The sequence below is a fragment of the Lissotriton helveticus genome, chromosome 10 (genome assembly GCF_964261635.1).
Source record: "Lissotriton helveticus chromosome 10, aLisHel1.1, whole genome shotgun sequence".
NCBI lineage: Eukaryota > Metazoa > Chordata > Amphibia > Caudata > Salamandridae > Lissotriton > Lissotriton helveticus.
In genome coordinates this window covers 819,102,166-819,121,463 of record NC_136071.1, presented here as the reverse complement: position 1 = coordinate 819,121,463, position 19,298 = coordinate 819,102,166, and the positions used below count along the sequence as shown (strand labels likewise).

The following is a 19,298-nucleotide window of genomic DNA, read 5'->3' as shown; positions in this document are numbered from 1 at the left end:
TTGCGTCGGTTTTAAGGCTCAACCTCTGTGAGGGCAAAAAGTGGTGCTTAGTCTACTGGAGATTACATTCCATCAGATAGAATTTATGATAAATATCAAAACTTTCTTTATGCTAAATGTTTTAATTCAACAACGTGTGTCACTACGGGTGAATGTTGATCTTCCCTTTCATTCTGCCTGTTGGGGTCTTGTAATTCATAGGAAGTCCCTAGGACTGAGTTGTAATTCTCAGGCTGGCATTTGTAATCCAGACCTTCCTAACAAACCCTGAAACCCAGCCTTCCATGTACTTCTCGGCTGTGTGGGCTTAAGGTCGGGTAAGATGCCCTGGTAGCATGTCTCTAAATTAAAGGTGTGCATACGCTGTGTAGGGTTGTTTTGAACTAACTGTTTCCCTTGTAATGCATTCTTACATCACTAGTTACTCTAACAAGTGTACTGCAAGCATCTAAGGAGTTACTTCAATATGCAATATTGGAGCAAGGCATGATTTCCTATCAGATATATCTCAATTTAAGGAGTTTAGTTTCGTATGACTACATCTAGCTTTCGGAGGCTGATCTTGCCAACTGAGGGAACCAAACAGAAAACAAGAATCTCAAAGCAGCATATGATTGGCACGTTCCAACTGTGTAATTGAAATCAAATACTCTTTTAACTTCTACTAAAAGTTAGGAGGTTTCTCAAACGATCACCCCATTTACAAAATAGCTTTAAAAAAAAAAAGCTGAACTGAAGATTTGTTTAACAGTGCTGGTCTTACTTCATCTGTTCAAATATGCCAGTGTCTCAGACTGTACTATAGGTACATCTTCTCACAGCTGAATAAAATGTCAACATACTTCCTGCCGCCTATTAATCCAGCAAACTCTCCATGCCAGAAATAAAGTATAGCACTGTAGAGAAAAAGATCATGGCAGTCATGCTGGTGTACCTCAAGGTTTACATGGCAAGTGATGCTATTAGCAATATCAGCCAGGAACAATCATAGGTCAGCACTCAATCAGCCAGAAAATTACACATTGGGTTCAAGAACAAATCTGATAAAACATAGCTGCAAAAGCAAAACTAATTGCCAATGGTGGAAGTAGCGGATTAAAGGAAAACTGTTTGGACTTATTTTTTTGGGGACTTTTTGACATACCTGAGCTTCGTGACAGAAAACGCAAACTCACTGGCTGACAGTTGCCTAAAGAAGACAGGCAAACCTTATGAAAATTAAGAAACTTCTATCTCACATATATTGGTTGAAGTTATCTTTCAACAGTATGCATGGAAGAGGAAAGCCAGTTTTTTTTAGGGTATTGGAATTTAAAAAATGGCTGTTCCAGGGACAGGAGTCAGCAAAATTGAAGACAACCACCAAAAAGGTAAAGCAAAAGAAGAACCAGTTCCCTGTACCCAGTTGGAAGTAAAACATGAAATAAGAAGGGGCTAGCTGGCACAGTTAGAGAGCATAGGTGGTCCACAGTCAAGGGACGTGTATCAAGTTCCCCTCTAAGGAATTTAAAGTAGCAGCATCTTTAGAAGAAACTTTTTCATGTCCTAAGAAGTGCAGGCATTCCAAACCAATTGTTAGACCAGTACTTTATTGTTCAAAATTACATTCAAATGAGATGTGCCTATATAGTATTAATTAAGATGAATGTGAAAAATATTGTATTAATTCTTAGACTAACATCAAAAGCAATATAATTTAGATTATAAAATGAACTGCACTCTTATTTTTCTGGGTATTTGGAAAACGAGCCAGTTCAAATAAGTAGGTCCTCTAAGCTCAAAAAAAGCCCCTTTCCGTTTACAAATCTCAAAGTCTTGATGCTATGGCCTGCTTTATCTACGCATCATCCCTTCTGTGTCTTGATTATGGGTGCGGGATCTTTTTTTTTCCATGAATACTTCAATAAATTATGGTTTGACAGAGAAATGTGGTTTGTAGGTATCTAACATGACTATTTTCGCACATGTGCACACTTTGCATCAGTGTCTCACAAGAAACTAGAAAACTGGTTCAAGGAGAAAAAGTCTCTTGCCGAGAAATTTTCTGCATGAGCGAGTCTCCCATATGCAAGAATTTCACTAAATTGCATAATGTGAAATAGTGTTCTTTTGCATAACAACAAATATATAGGCGGGAATTACATGAATTTCGAAACAACAATTGAAATCTTCACCAGGCCTAGTACTGCAACACGATTTCTGTACCTCTCCTTTCACATCTTTCCTAAGACTCATCTCAGGCTACAGATGCTTTGAGCATTCAGTTATAGGTCATGGGGTGACTTGGGTTGACTGGCTTCTCCACAGAGGCGAAATATGTAGATGTCCGCTGTTTAGACCAAACTAACTTAGATGAGCTGCAATTAAAACCGACAACCTAGGTCAGTGTTTGAAGTGCTAGTCTAGGTTTGCGGTATGCATGTATTGCTAAAGAAGTAAACAGATGATGATGGGGCTCCATCTCCATCCCCCCAGGCATCTTATTCTTATATGAAGCTTCACAATGATATCTGCCTGCCTCAAAATGTATATAGAGGCAGAAGATTTGTGAATAACATCCAAAGTTTACATTTTCCATTGGAAATCTGTGCTGCACAACAGGAGTGTCCTTACTAATGTTCCTTGTTGTTTTGTCATAACAAAATATTAGCAGGTTAAAATAATTAAGTCAACAAAACTGTCAGATATGGCTGAATTTTCAACAATTCCAGTTTGAATGTATATGGTTGCCCAAAAAATGCCTTAACGTCTTCTCTGTTTTTTCAACAGTGTGATGATTGTATTGATGTAATTTTAGGAGTAAAGTCACGTGAAGCTTGGAAAATTCAAAAAATGGTAGATGGGAACAGAAAAATGCTACAAACCTGGATATCTTTTTCCCACCTTGGGCTAGCAGAGCACCCAGATTCCATACTTGAGGCACAGATGCGGGACGGGGTACTTGCACTAGATGTACCGAACCGTTGTCGGCACTGAAGTAAATTTGGAGTCAAACACTTTGCAGGCATTCCAGGACTGAAGGGAGAGTTGTCATGACCTGAAAGTGGATGGAGAGAGAGCTTCAATTATTTTCAAAATAGCTCTAACTGCAAAAACGTTTCTGAAAGTATGTAGGAAACTAGGACAACCTAGCTAGGATGGGTCACATACAGGCGTACTACGCATCAAATGATAATGGAAGTCTGTTAGTAATACTACAGTTTGGCTCGGTCTTCTCACTGATCACTGTATTTTTTGCACCATACCTTCACAAATATAGTGTCACCTCAAGCACTACTTGTGGCCCCTTTCTGAGTTCAACCAGTATTCTTAGTGGATGATGTTTTTTTAAACACGCTTTGAAAATAAAATTTCCAAATCGTATGGTTATATTTTCTTCATCCAATTTCATCTTATAAATCAATCTGCCAATATGAGTTGACGTTTATGTAAATAGTTTTCTTTTCCTTTTTTTAAAACATAATCCCAAATGCATTTTAGACCGCCCCACCTGGTATTTCATCAGGTGGTTTGTTCTGTGAAACAAAAAAAGGGAATGTGATTGATGAATAATTTCTTAGAGCTGATCATTAAAAAGAGGAGTGTACTGATTATTCATTGTTTGATTCTCCCGAATCATCTCAGCTCAAGTCAAGAACGGCTATAGATGAGAACAAGGGTTTGGCAGATTGGATCATGGCACCACAAAAGGACTGGGCACATTCAGAAAGGCTGACCCCAACAGCATTTTGTCAGTACAGCTATGTGCTTGCCAATTCTGTCTGAGACAATTAACAGATACTGTAAAAGCACAGAATGTACCTACAGTGCTCAAAGTTGACATATCAAGTACATTTCTATTTTTTACTGATAATTGTTACTAGATTTGAATGGGAACAAATCAAACTGTCCGACACTGTAAGAGCAATGAATGCAGCTACAGCGCTCAAAGTTGACATATGTATCAAGTCAATTTTTATTTATATTTTTTACTGATAACTCTAACTAGATTTGAATGGGAACAAATCAAAACTATATGTCTCGAAATGGAACGTCAAAAGAAATAAATAAATAAGACTGGCTGAGCTAATCACACCTAAAATGGGACAGATTAAGTAAGAATTTGAACTGTGCAACAATCTAATCAAAATGTGTTTTTAATCTGAAGCACATCCCTGTGTTACCTTAAGTACTTCTGCCATACCTCAATGAAAAACATGATTATTAAAATACTTTAACACTATTTCAAGAGTAATAGAATCAACAGTATTGCTTTCTTTCATCTGTCTTTGCAAGGATAGCTGTTTTAGCAGAACTATTCCCAGTTTGGGTGCTACCAAACTTGCACCGTGCCTTTCTGCGGATAGTCACATGAACAAACTCAAGGGAACAACAAATATTACACAAGTTATTTGAGATAGGAAGGCTTATGTGCAAATCTCTGCAACACAAGGCTTTATTCCCTTGGAATCAAGGCTTTATTCTCTTAGCATCATGTAAAAAACCCACTGATCTGACATTCCAAGAACTACCTCCCTACCTCTGCTCTCCGGCATCAAGTCTCAGAAAGTGGCATGGACTCTCATAAGGGTGCATTTAAGGGACCGTTCAAGGGGAAATTATCGCTGAGTAACTGCATATTGAAAGTTTACCTTTTCTCTACCACTATGAGGGTTTTGTTTCTACTCTGTTCACAATTAAGGCGTTAGTGGTATTTTCTTCTGCATTGGGGAACTCTAACAAATGGCTTTAGAGAGGTTAATAAGTTCGAAGACCATACTCTCTGCCTCAAATTCTAATTCTTCTCTGAAGCAGATCTCCATACAGTCTCTCAACCACCAAGGCATAAACATTGGGATTGTCCATCCAAAAGTTAAAAACCACCAACAATCATAACTAAGCAGCTATTGTCTTGACACTCAATTTAGCCAATACCTTTCAAACTGTGTCTAAAGTATTCAGACCGGATTAACTGAACTACACGTTTTTACATCTCAAAACTATTAAAACCCATCACCACCAGCCTAATCATCAAGAATATGATAAATGTACTATTCCCAACTTCCAATATCTAACTAATATATAGAGCAACTTATATCTAAATATTTATTTTCAATATTCCACACCAAGATACTTCCATACGTACAGGATACTTGTAGTTTACTTGAATTAAGTGACTTTTCCTTGAGCTTCACAGACATCGGGGTGCAGAAAGTTGAAGGAATATTATCGGCAGACATAGCAGCAGGAGTTTGGAAAGTTGGAGGATGCCTTTTTCCACCACCTGGTGTTGGCTAGAATACAGAAGAAAAAAACAATTGCAACCTTTTACCCACCTGTCTTCATATTTAAGAAACGACTTGATCAAAAAAGAACACTTCGACAACAACACAAAACAAGCCTGATACATGCTCTCTCTACCTGAGAAAGTGAAACCATTTGTTCAGGAAAATGACTCCAAAACAGTTGTTGAAGCCCTCCCAGACTTCACACTAACCCACACAAGCCCCCAGAGGCAGGCTTCATGCAGCAGCAACCTTATGAAGGGATTACGAAATGGAACCATATTTCCCAAATCCCCCCCATACAGAACTCCATTGGATCCCATTGCCGCCCCGCAAGCCATAGCAACTGGCACCCAGCCTAACTGGCTATCAAGCTTGCCATCTCTGGTGGCTCTCAGCACATCTCAGGTCAGGACATCAGAGTGGAGATGAAGTGTAAAAAAGCAAACAACAAGGCAACAGGCCTTCTCCACCAAAACTCCTAGTATCTGGAGAGATATCTGTCTTCATCAGTATGGCTACAATTTAGTAAGGAGGCAAGAATGAACTACATCATGCTATCCGTCCTATCACATGTCGACTGTGCCTTTATGTTAACTCTGTACGTGGATCGCCTGCCATTGGCTAAGTATGCGCTTTATACATTCTGAGCCTGACTACTGCGGCCCACTGATGTGCATCGCCTCTGCTGACTGCTTCAGGTAACTCTACCAGCAGATTCTTGGTATTCGCGATTGGAGCGATGCCTTGTACCCAATTCTTGAACCCCAACTGACAGCCAATTAAGTTCGCTTGCAGGCCCAATCCTTATTCAGTTTGGACCTTGCCCTATACGGTATTCTGAATCTCGCCTCTGCAATATAAGTAACCGTAACCTGTCCTGATGATGATCAATACCTCTACAGGCCGAGACGTTGTCAACTTCCACAGCCGAACTCCTGGCTCCCCCTTCAAGGATACCCCATTTGATTATTTTTGCATTCTATACCATTAACTGTTAGGGTATCCTAAATATGTATACATTTTAACCCCACTTGTTTCATGTTGAACCAGTCACTATCGATGTACATACTACCTCACGTGTCACTTGCACTGTCACAATCCTTCACAAGCACTTGTGCACAGTATCTCATAGGTTACATGCCATTCAATGTAACACAGTGCTATCATTCCACGTGTTTGTACATATAAAGTTTAATATGTCAAACACGTCTATTTACTGAAATACAATTTATTTCACACAAAAAAAAAATCCCTGGTTTTCTCCCCTTTTGATTTAATTCTCAGCAATTAATTGTGCTACATGTATTTGACCTTTAAAGAACACCCTTTTTGAGACACTGTTGTTTGTTACAGATCATTGCCCTAGTCTCCTTGGGTATGTGGGCTACCTCCTGTAGTCTGATACTATATAAATTCCACAAACATACATAGGCTAAGCTTATTAGTCTAGCTTTGGCAAGCTGGTGTGATAGTTAATATATTTGTTATTACAAGCAATCACCACAAAAAAAAGAAGAAAACAAATATAACACTGCCACCTAAATGGCAGCCATATGTTTGCAATAATGTTTAATGCAAAAGATGTATCCATCACATATAAATTTATTAGAATAGTGCAGAGGCTACTGAGCAGTCAGGAATACTAAGAATAGGTACTGAGCAGTCAGGAATACTAAGAATAGGTACAAACATGCACATCTTACTAAAATAGGATTCTTGATGGTGAAAAGAAAAGATACTACTGACTTGAATGTCTTTACCATGAAGACATGAAGATAACAAAAAATAAAAAGATGATAAAGAGTGGGAAAAAATTGCATCGGTAAGGTAACAAATTGGCCCATCAGTCTAGGCACTTAAGTGCAATACTTTTTAGGTTGTTGTGCATATGTGATCAGCCAAAACATTGTCACATACAGTGCAAAAGTGTAGATGGCTGAACTATGACACATTGCCCCATGCAGAATGGTGTGGTGGGCAGGAGCAACATCTAAATGTAAGCTGAACAAACCAATGGATGAATAGGGCAGACCCAAAACTTCAAATAGAAGTATGTATTTTATATATTTATGTTTTAATCAAATGAGGTTAGCAAAACAGTTAAAGTTGTGCCTAACTACGCCAGAACTTAAAAGGCAAATACAAATAGATACAAAGGTTTGATTGGTTAAAATGCGTATGCTGTAGTTTGGACCTAGAGTGGAGGATAAGGAACCAAGCAAAACAGGACAAGTGCAGTTGTAATATCGTAGCTGTTGTGTCAATATTGTCCATTTAGTAGTTCAGTGTAATGCTTTTCTGTGCCTTTTAAACATTTCAGAGCCTTGTGGGTTTTTACAAAGTTTGTCAGAATGTGAGGGTAGCAAACATTAGCATGCAATTAAATGCAAGATGGTAAATCGTGGTAAAAATGTAGTGTTGGGGCTGTAATATCAGTTACAGGTGCAGTACCGAGATGCTGAATTTTTGATGCTGTTGTTGCTGCCCATTGTATAATACTAGTGCTATAGTCGTGGTATAGCATTTGAAGTGTGATGTTACAGTGTGGTGCTACTGGTGTACTATATTGCAGCAGTTTAGGGTCTGGAAAATAGGGTCTATTGTGTTAGAGGACCATTCAGGCAAATTCTAATAAAGTGCATGGACAACTTGATGCAGCAAAATAAGTTAACGAGGGACAAACATGTAATAACCCATTTAGAAAATCACAGGAAGCGATATAAATATTAGGCAGTGAGAAACAGTAGTAGACTGACATGAAGTAGAGGTCACATAAGACCCCTTAAGCACTGAAAATCCCGTCAGCAACAGGAATCGATGCTATCATAGCCTCTATTTTGGCCACAACAGCATGAGCAGAAAACAAAGCTAATTAAAAAAAGATAAAGACACTTCTGCCACTCAAATATAAGAATGATAACAGCTGCATTTCTAGGCAGAAACCCTAAAATTATGCAGGTCCAGATCCAAATCAATTGTCTAAACCCTATACATTAAAACCAAGGGGCCGATTACGATGTCGTTTGGAAAGGCTCCGAATGGGATTCGGAATCGGAGAACCGATTCAGAACCCATGTTTCCGACCAAATCAGATAGATTTCCGAGCAACCGATTACAATGCAAGGAAACCATTTGGACTGTCCAATTTGGTTACGAACAGGAGTTGGACAGCCCGAGTCGTTCATAGTCAAATCGTACAGCTCTATGGATAAGGTTTCCGACCGAGTGAGTACGATGACTATTCTGACATCTGTCTCGATTGGTCTGCCCAACACGAAACGGCTGTAGGAATCTGACTTTGGGGGCTCGTAGCAGGCCCTCCCTTTACCCAGCGGGCTCTGCTTGGGGCCTGTAGGGGTACTCATGGGACCCCCTTTACCGACATGCACAGTGTGGCAGGCACCATGGGGTGTCAGTCACAGGGTGCATGGTATTTCCCAACCACCCCTTTTCTCAATGAGAGCCTGTGTTCTTGTTCGGAACAGAGGCTCCCATTGAAGTCAATGTGATTCAGACCGAACGATGTCCGGAACCATCATAATCGGTTGATCAGATTCCCAGAACTCAATTCGGTCATAGACTATTCCGAAACCAATTTGGTTGGAAGAGTTTCCGAACAACATCGTAACCGGCCCCTACATTTTCTTTTAACAATAGACTTATGTTACAACACACTACATTAATAGCCATTTGTAAATACAAAAACCACCTGCAAAACACTATGATCCCCAAACGTGGTCAATAATTTTTACTAGGGATTATTGGCGGGGGAGGAGTAAAAATTACAAGAAATAAACCATAAAATGTGTATTCATCCTTTCGCCTACATAGCTGGCTAGGAGACTGCCCACCAGCTCAGCCCGATAAGCATTGGAAACAGGATAATCACATAATAACAGGTTAAAGAAAAGGAGATGGGTCAGCAGGGTTCCAAGATCTTCAGAGCTCCTAGTTTTTTTATTTACCATTCTGACGTCGGCAGGCCTTGGGGTCTCCTCAAAGTTGACATGCAAGAAAGGGAGCCTAAAAGGCTTGTCGGGTGCTGGAATAATCTCTATGTGTACTCACCCATAGATATTCAGAGATACTCTGAAAGTGCATCTTTTTTACCAGCAGCAGGGACAGCAAATAGGGGTGGGGGAAAGGTGGATCATGCCAGAGCAACACTGAAGTTACCACCCAGTACTTCGTACATGAATACTTTAAGATTCGGTCTTAGAGGACCCTGATGCAGGAAGTAATCAGAATGCAACACCGCTGGAGCAGCACACCAGGCAGGAGTTTAAGTGTTGGGCCTACCTCCCACCGAACATAATGCGCTGCTGCCCTGGTACCTATCTATCCACGTACAAGTCTTTTCTGAACTACAATCCTTGATAGGGACGTTTCTCGGAGTTTAGGGAAGTAACTGGAGTATCGATGATGAAATGCGCACAGTCTCAAAACAAGTGTAGTCTGGGCACTCTCCGCTTTAGCAAAGTCTTGGCACTCCTGCCTTACTATATTGCTTCCCAGTCAATTCCTCTCAGTGATTCTCTTTTTTTTGCAGGGTCTCCTTGCCAAGAGTGCAATCGGCCATTAAGAAATTGCCACAGCAATGCTGGCGGAAGAAAATAAATTAAACCCTCCTGTGGTAGGGGAAATGGTTGATGCAGGCGACATGACTGGGTGGCTTCAAGCAATAGGATCTAATTGGAATTTCCCAGGTCGGAGACATATGGGCGACATTGCATATTAAGGGCCGGAGTACGAGTTTGGTGGTCCATCCGATGCCGAACCGGTGATGGAGGTGCAGTGGCGATTAGGGACCACCGCACCAGTGGTCCGACTGCCGTATTACAAGTACAGAAGTTAGACCCTTTTGGGACCACCGCAACCGCCAGGGAACCGTCTTGGATTTTCCTATTGCAATGCCTTTTTCAAAGGCACCGCCGTGGGAATATCAAAGGACTGCCTGCCAGACTAGGAGAAAACTCCTAATCTGGCAGGCAGGTGGCGGTCAACTTTGGCAGTGCGGGAGCGAGGCTGTGGCGTACCGCCCCACTCATCCACCACCAAAGTTTTAATCAGCCCCTAAGTGATTTGATGCCCTGGTAGAAGATGTTTGCCTGGCCAAGTCTCAATTATTCTGTCATTTACAAACCCAACATGCACTTGAATCCCACAGCAATGCCCTGCACCTAGTACTGGAGTTCAACCCACTAAAGATCAAGCTAACGGTTGAGCCAACTGGAGCCGAAAGGTATCTCTAGAATACAGATCCTTCATTTTGAACTCAACAGGAATCCTGATTGTTTTGCAGACCTGATGGAAGAAGGATCGTGGAGAAATGGAAGAGGAGGATTGGAAGGAAGACTGAATGGTCTCACGTACACATGCAATGTCAGTTAGATTTAGCATCATTCAATTTAGAGTATACTACAATCTCTCTAGACATTGGAATATGGACAGAATTTCTACTCCGGCCTATCCAGGATTTCTTCAACAGGGGGGCTATTTTCTACGTTTTCTAATGTTCCAAGATAGTGTTATACTGGGGACATGGTGTATACCTCTTTGAGTAATGTTTTGGGAATCTGATTTGGCCTAGAACTCAACGTGGTGATGTTGGGTATAATTGATGGGTGGAATGGAACTAGGGCCTCACGAACACCGGCGACACTTCAGCTTTCGGTGGCCAAACAAGACATTACCCAGAGATGGAGACATCCACTAACTCTTAGTCTCCAAGTACTTTAGAGAAAAGTCAGCTTAAGGGTCTCACAGAGACAGTGAGCATGTAAAACAGACATGAAACAAAAGAGAGCAAGGTTCGCACATTGCAGAAATCATCCCACAGATTGAGATGCTTATCTTTATGCTTTGAACTTTTGTCTTCCTGGAGGGTTAAGAGGTATTTGATGACAATACTTGTGTGATTGTATTTGCGTTCTCTCTTTCCACTAACCTCTTGCTCCCTTTTTTGGGCCCATATGAGCCACAACTGCAACTGAGAGTTTATTCTTTCGGATAAATAACTATTATAACTGCTTACACAATGTTCATGTTCAAAGGATCCTCTTCACCAGAAAGAATTCTCTGCATTATAAAATGCAATAGTTGTTCCACTCGGAAAAAAAAACTCAACCAGGAAGCTATTTCATAAAGGTAAATTCAGCAGTTGGGTGGCTCAGAGGGCCCATGAACTGCCTCATCACAAACCAGCTAGACCCTCTAACTTGGATCTTTACTGTACAGTGAATAAACAGAGACCGGTACAAAGCAGGCCAGCAGGATTCACCTACAGACAATGGCAGATGAAATGCCAGATATATAGACTCACGTAGGAAGCAAAGAAGCTATATATTGACAATATAGTTAAGATTAAGGACCTGATTTAATTCTATACCGATGGCCTACCATTACACCATAGGAACAGAGTAAATTACTCAAGGAAAAATTACTCAATTTCCATGATGGAAGGACCTCCTGCCTAATTCATAAATGACTAACCAAGCAGGCGATCATTTATAAAAGCATTGCCCGGAACAGCCTTCACAGCGGTTCCTGCCAATGCATTTGACTCTTTGCTGTAGTTCAGCGTCAGCAGGACAGCCATACGACAAAGAGTGTTCTCTTTTTGCAAATGAAAAAAGAAATCCCTAAACACGATTTTCTTTTTGTAAAAAAAATAGGTAATGTTCCCCTCACCATGGGAGTAATAACCTGCAGTGTGAATCCAGACAATCCCCCTGACTGGCTCCGAAAGGAAGACTTATACATCAAAAGGCACACCTGCACCCCATGCCCCTGGGCCTTGGTGAGCTGAACCAACGGTGCCACTACGACCCCCTTCTTACCTTGAAATGCCACGGTCTGCGATGATGCGACCAGTTGTCACCATCCGAAGGATCCCTTCCCTGAGTCGAGAATTGTGCACGCTGCATTCTTCGGTGCGGTCTAGCTATCAAAGCTGCCCAGCTGTCTGAGGTGCCCATGAAGTATCTTAAAAAATTAAAGAAGACTTCATATCGATTACCAGCTGTTCTTCACTATTGGTTGCAGTTTCCAGTTGTAAGAAAGTGCCTTCTTTTTGCCTGGTTGCTCCCACTTTTTGCTAAACTACTGATGTGCTTTGACTGAGTGTGCCCTGGATTTCTACTAAATAGGTACCCAAGGCCTATGTTCTTTACTTGAAAACAAAACCCAATTGGCACTCACTGGCCACAGGTCACTGCCTTGTAAATGGTACCATGGGTACCGAGGGCTGCATCACTTAATGTGCCACCCTTAGAGGATCGGTACCTTTACACACACTGCCTTTGCAGCATGCGTGTTTTAGTGCAGAAAGAAGTGAAAAGTGGACATGGCACACATCTCTGTGTGCCATGCATACAACTCACTGCCCTGGCATAGGTCAGCCACCCCTCTGGCTGGGTGCACTATACGTGGTGAGGGTACATGTGCATGAGCCCTGTGCCCCTGCAGTATCCAAGCCAACTCCACAGCACCATGATGGCTTTACTGAAAATTGGGAAGTTTGGTATCAAACTTCTCAGCACATAAACACACACTGATGCCAGTGTGGGATTTAAAGAAAAATGCCCCCTAGAAAATGACCTAACACTACTGTCCAGGCTGAGTGGCTGCTTGCCAGCTGCCACCAGACACGTTCCTGGACCCCCGGGGTCGAGAGCCTGCTGCTCTTGGGGGTCTGAAACAATGCACATCCTGGGACAAGGTGCCAAGTCTCATCCCCCAGGATGGGCAGGATCCACGAAGGGGAAGCTTCAAAGGGTTGCCAACTGCCCCCCACCGGTGTACTTTGGATGCTAACTTGGATCCTCCTTTGCCCTGAGCCTAACACTAGGAACTCTGCTCCCAGAACGCTGGTGGTCTGCTTGTGAGCAGCCACCAACCAGAGGCCCCCTATCCCCATTGGATAACATTGGGTCTCAGCACTCTGCACCAGGCCGCCCTAGTGCCGCTGAGGGTGCTTTAGGAGTGCATTCTTGACCCTGGGGGGATCCTTTGTACTAACACCAGAAACTCAAACCTCAATGACTGAGTACTTACCTGTTAACTGATAACTTAATTTCCCTCCACAGGAATACATTGACTGTTTTCCCTTGAAAATTGTTTTAAGTGTAGAGTTGATTTGTATGAAAACATGAAAGACTACAACTGTACAAAACTGATTTTACTTAACCTTTCTCTAGGTACTGTCCCAGTGTGATATCTAGGCATATCACACTGAGTAGAAAATGGAACTTAAAAAGTAATCTGAAAAGTAATTTCGACCCACCTGTATTTCAATCCACTGCATTTGAACCTGCATTCAATAGTAAAACAATGCATAAGATTTTGAAAAGCATTTATTTCATTTACCTGTGCCAGGCTTGGCTTGGTTCTAGAATTAAAATAACTTAATATGTTTATACAAAACAAATTGGTTTGAGTTCAGTCTTTGAGTGTGAGGCATCATTTGCTTACTGAGTGTGTACAACAAATGCTTAACACTACCCTCTGATAAAGCCTTACTGCTCGCCCACACTACCACAAATAGAGGGTAAGGTGCTATCTACTTTTACCTCAGCCTACCTGTGGGGTTCCCCTGGGCTCTGTGCACACTATACCTCATTTTGGTATAGTATATACACAGAGCCAGCTTCCTACATCAGTCTTGCTGCAAACAGCACATCACCGCGTTCCACCGACGTCACATGTCAACGTAACGCTGTCTTGCCCCAGACACAAGATTTTGCCTTCCCTGCAGTAGGCATTCCAGCACTCCACTGACGTAATATGTCAATGTTCCACCATCTCGAGAGGGTCGGACCGAACACTGCCTGTTGCGAGACTTGCGACTGAAGCTCTTATCGCAGTCTGGTTGGAACGGTTCCTACATGTAGAGTGAACTGAGGCAGGTGAGCTGATCTGAAACAATCTGGAAGGATGGTTCACTAGTTTAAGATACTGTGGCAGCAGCACTTAGTTCAAGAGCTACTTACTGCGACAAGATCATTGAGCGATGCATCACAGGTGTTTTTCTCTCTTGGTGACGCACACCTTAAGCATGTCATTGTTGCGTCAGTGATATGCTCACCCCTTTACATTCTTTCTTCCAGTGCGTATGACATTGTCTGGTGGTGATATGCACACCCTCGTGTGGATGAAAAATTCTTTCAAGACGCTCCACATGCTTTTTGCTTCCATTATTTCAAAGTTCACACACATTTACAGAGGCTCGCACACTGTTTGCATGTCATCCCGTCACTGTGATACGCACACCAGTCGGGGTCTTGAGTAAACAGTGCAGTTTTCTTTTATGTTTAAGTGACTTAGGATCAATACCCAATTCCTTCTTCTAGAGTATTGTTACATTTATTTTTGATCCTCCTCTGTCTTTTTTTGTAGTGTTCCCTTTACGGTTTGCCTAGTCTTTCAAAGTTAATATTCCTAAACTGGTTTTTAGTTAGAGTGACAATGGGTGAAGCTTCTGAAAGCCCACTCAGTGCCAGTACGTCAGCAGTTAACGTGGCACACGTGTCTATAACACCACCCTGTTTATTATTTTTTTTACCTCACCCAGGCTGGCTCCCTACTAGTCCAATGGGAGGATGAGGTCATGATGTTTTATATTTGGAGGCTTTAGATGGTCGGAATTTCATCTTTCCAGAGAAAAAGCGTTGTTGTCAAGTGTTTTAGGCAGTGAAGGACGAGTTTTTCGATTTTTGCCTCAAGCTACAGACCCAACTGGTCAACCATTGCTAGATGTTTTTGATGAACCTAAACGTAGATTGGAGGTCAGGTTTCAGAGGGAAGAAAACATGGTCATAATACGCTACAAGTTTTATACTCAACCACAGAGAGTAGCCGAGTCAATTGATGAGTTTGTTTCAAGATTGCGTGAGCTGTTCTTGAAGTACAAACTTGGGGTTATGACAGACAAGCTAATAAGGGATTAATTAATAGTCCAGTGTAGAGAGAAGAAAATCCTGGAAAAGCTATGGGCAACCAAAAATCCTACGTTGAGGGAAGCCATTGACATGGCTAAGGTTTTAGAACAATCTGCTTCTTGCATGCGTGAACTTGAGAGGAAAAAACAAAAAGGGAAGTGTCTCGGAAGTGGCTGCTATCAGTAAACTAGTGGAGCTCATTACCGCTCTCAAGTACACTAGCAAGTCCGACAAGTATGGTGGGACATTTAGACAAAGCAACAGAATTTGTAGTCGTTGTGGCACCTTTAGTCATTCATCGGACTCTAAATTCTGCTTTGCAAATAACAAGGAGTGTAGGAAGTGTGGCGATTTCTCATTCTGCACATCTGTGCAAAATGGCCTAATCACAATAGAGTTTCGTTAGTATTGGAAATCGGGGTGTGTCATGTTGAGTGTAGCAACAGGATTCTTATGGTGAGCGATGTTGATGGAGTAGCACAAGACGGGCAGAGAAAGAACAAGCCCAAAGCTTTGTTTGTTATAAACAATTGTGAAGTTGAACTTATGATCGACACTGGATCAATGTATACCATCATTCCTAGAGCGGTGTTTGATTGGTGGTGGCCAGACTATACTTTGAAACCTAAGGACATATCTCCAGGGGGTTACCAAGGAGAATCTATTGACATTTTAGGTTTTATGGATGCAAAAATTCAATATGGGGAAAGGTCCATTGAGGTTAAGGTTTATGTAGCGGAGCGTAGGCCACCAATTCTGGGTTGCCTCCATCAATATGATTTCCACATTATTGTCAACCCTAGTACACTGTCCCAAGTTATGGTAGTTGAGCAAGAATCCATTGAAAATATTCTTAATGCGAACGAACAGGGCAGTGTTCCAGGAAGATTGGGGTTTCCAAAAGGGGTATGCCCATTATTTTGAAGGAGGATGCCGTCCCTGTGGTGGTGTGTGAAGTGAGGGGTTTAATTCAAGAAATCTTACAGCAAGGAGTAATACAGCCAGTAGAAGCTTCAAGTTGGGTCTCTCAGATGGTGATCACACGCAAGTCGGATGGGCGCCTCAGATTTTGTGTAGACTTGAGGGCTCTCAATTGGAATGTTGTCGCTGATACCTACCCTTTGCCCACCATCAATAAGATGATTTTGTTGCTTAAGGGAGGAAGGTTCTTCTCTTAACTGGATCTCAAAAGCAAGCACCCTCAGGTCAAACTTGACTGAGACTAAACACCTCTTGCTGCTTTCATCACCATGGAGGGAACATACCAATTTACGAGAATGCCTTTTCATTAGCCCCCAAATGTGTTTCAAAGAATGATCACAGATGTCTTTAAAGACCTAGAAAATATCATGAACTTTCAAGATGACATACTCTTTTTTGGCAAGTCCGTTCATGAACATAACACTGTGTTAAAATTTGCAGTGGAAATGATTGCTCCTGTGGGCCTCACCTTGAGGATAGAAACATTTCCAAAGCCATACATTTAGCTCCTGCTTCACATGACAAAGACCAGCTCAAGTCATTTATGGGCCTAATTGAACATTATTTAAAATGTGGATATTATTATTCAGATAAGACAGAGTCCTTGCGAGTGCTGCTGAAGAAAGGAAAGATGTTTGAATGGTCAGCAGCACAAGAAATGTATTTGCAAATATAAAGAAAGAAATTTGTGAGGTGGACATATTGGTCCCTTTTGTGAGTTTAAGAAAACTTTATTGAAATAAATAGGAGCAAAAGGTACAACAACGATAAGAAGAAAACTATAAATATAGTGTAAAATATATAGATCTATAGTAAAATAAAAACCTGATACAGTGACCATTATTAAACAAGAAAATAGGAACAGTAACAAAAGATTAGGTACCTTAATGAAACAGCTTTCTACTTTTTATAAATAAAAGAGAAGAGAGAAGAAAAGAAAGAAAGAAAGATAAATCAACATCTGTACCAGATATAATTAATACTGAAATCCGATAACTAACACCATAAATGTTCAGACAACAAAGTGGTAATAGTAAAATATCCTGACACCAACAATATACAAAAAGAGTAAATCGGAAAACTCAGGGCGGCTGTAAAATAAATGTACTGTCCTTATTACGTATTACAGGTGAGGAAAAATAATTAGTGAGTGGAGAACAAAAGGCCTCCTTTCAAAGAAGTTGGTGAGAGGTGGTGGCAGAAGCTCTATCCAGAGTATGATGATAACAGAGAAGGTTCCTTTTAACATCAATCTCAAATCCATTGTGATTGTAGATGCCATTGCTATAGGGGTGGGTGCCATACTTTCACAAAAACATGGTGATGGTGAAAGAACAGTAGCCTTTGCTTCACGCACTTTGACTGAAACTGAAAGAAACTATTGTATGATTGAAAGGGAGGCTTTGGCTGCTGCTTGGGGTGTCGAATACTTTCGGACGTATGTTTGGGGCACTCACTTTGCTTTAATGTCGGACCATAAGCCTTTCTTTAAAGTCCTTTTTCCTGGTGGTGATGGCGAGATTTGCTGCCAGACTCCAGGAGTATCGTTTTGCGATTCAGCATACCCAGGGATGGAAGAATGTGCAGGTAGATTGTCTAGCTCGCCTTTCTCTGGACTGGCATGTGGTATAAGGCCCTGCTGTAGATGAACGTGAAAAAGAAGGTCCCATTGCATCTCTGCAAGATGTTGTTGTGGGGTGTGCAGAAGCTATCACAAGGGAGGATTGGTGTAAAGCTATGGACACAGACTGTTGCAAGGATTCTGCACAGAAACAGAACTATGTCCAGGAAATGGAACCTTGGTGTATAGGGACTGAGTCTTCCCACCGCCTTAATATCCATGAACCCAGGAATGACTAGCTATAGTGTCTCACTTGCTCTCCTACTCATTCCCAGAGAATCAAATGATTAGACACCCCAGAACACAACACTCCGAGTTCTCTCAGGAATCCCAATAACAAGACACATTTTTTCACTAACTTTCTTGTACTCGTCCACAATAAGATCTGACGGACACACAAAACTGTTTAAAATATTTATTTTAACTAACGTGCCTTAACATGCAGTATACGGGCTACAAGTAGGGAAAGGCATAGTACAAATATGTCCGCATAGCAGTCAGTCCATAAATCATGATGTAAGATGTTATCATAAAAAGACAATGGAGAGAGGACTATAGTGCCTCACCTTCCTCCCTTTGCTAAAAAGAAGTATTATTATATAATAGAAGATCTCTGGGCTTTGTCAACAGACCCCCATACCTTAGCCTATAGATTGTACATCTACTTCATGGGCACTCGTCTCCCAGGGATGGTCCCTCTCCAAGTGTGTGTTACCTATTCGTGCACCCCACTAAAAACCAAAGTACGCTGTCCAAACAACAGCTGCATCGGTATGTTTTGTCTCCGGGCTAAGGACTGGCCAGAACAAAACAACAAGGGGCATTGTTGTTCGACCTTGCACATTATGGTCTGTAAAAATCCCAGGAACATGCATAGAGCAAACACAGCGATGAGTTCCCATGTGAAAGGAGACTTTGAGAATATTGCCAAAAATAAAGATGTGTAGTAACGTGTGGAAAGCAGCGGGCAACCTGCACAGAGCTCATGCTAAGTTAGTGAAAAACGACAACGTTTGTAAGGGCCACGCGGCAAGACCTTACGCTTAAGGATGCGATGTGCATGGTGATTCCGGGTACACTGAGGGAGAGTTGTATAACCAGTTCTGTACAACCTTTTGTCAAGTTGGTAGAGGAGCTATCTACATGTGGGGTGAGAAGTTTCTGCCTCCTGGTAGTCGGAGACAAAAGTTGGTAGCTATGGCTCATTCAGGACATTTAGGACAAAGTTTCACCCAGAGGCGTCTCAAAGCACAATTTTAGTGGCCTGGTTTGGATGCACAGGTATGTCAAGTTGGGTTGTCAAGTGTGTTGAGTGTGAGGAAAGTGAATAACGTCTTTGAGTCGGAGACCAATCCATCATGGGTCGCATTAACAGCCCAGGTTTACCATGGCACACTGCTTGATGGACTTTATTGGTCCTATGTCTGAGGTACACCGTCGTCTTAAGTTCGCTTCATGCATTGAGGGAAGTGTTTTGTGAAGAAGGTGTTC

The 19,298-nt window shown here is 41.7% G+C and overlaps 1 protein-coding gene across 2 annotated transcripts in view; it reads right to left on the bottom strand.

The window, feature by feature from the left end:
* Window positions 1-19,298, bottom strand: part of MASTL (microtubule associated serine/threonine kinase like) — a 293,083-nt gene that overhangs the window by 183,055 nt on the left and 90,730 nt on the right. For both annotated transcript variants that reach the window (XM_078663403.1, XM_078663404.1), the window contains 2 exons: window positions 5,126-5,273; window positions 2,865-3,037 (listed from right to left, as the gene is read on the bottom strand). In XM_078663403.1, coding sequence (XP_078519529.1) covers window positions 2,865-3,037; window positions 5,126-5,273 — 321 coding nt within the window. The remainder of the gene's footprint in view (window positions 1-2,864; window positions 3,038-5,125; window positions 5,274-19,298) is intronic.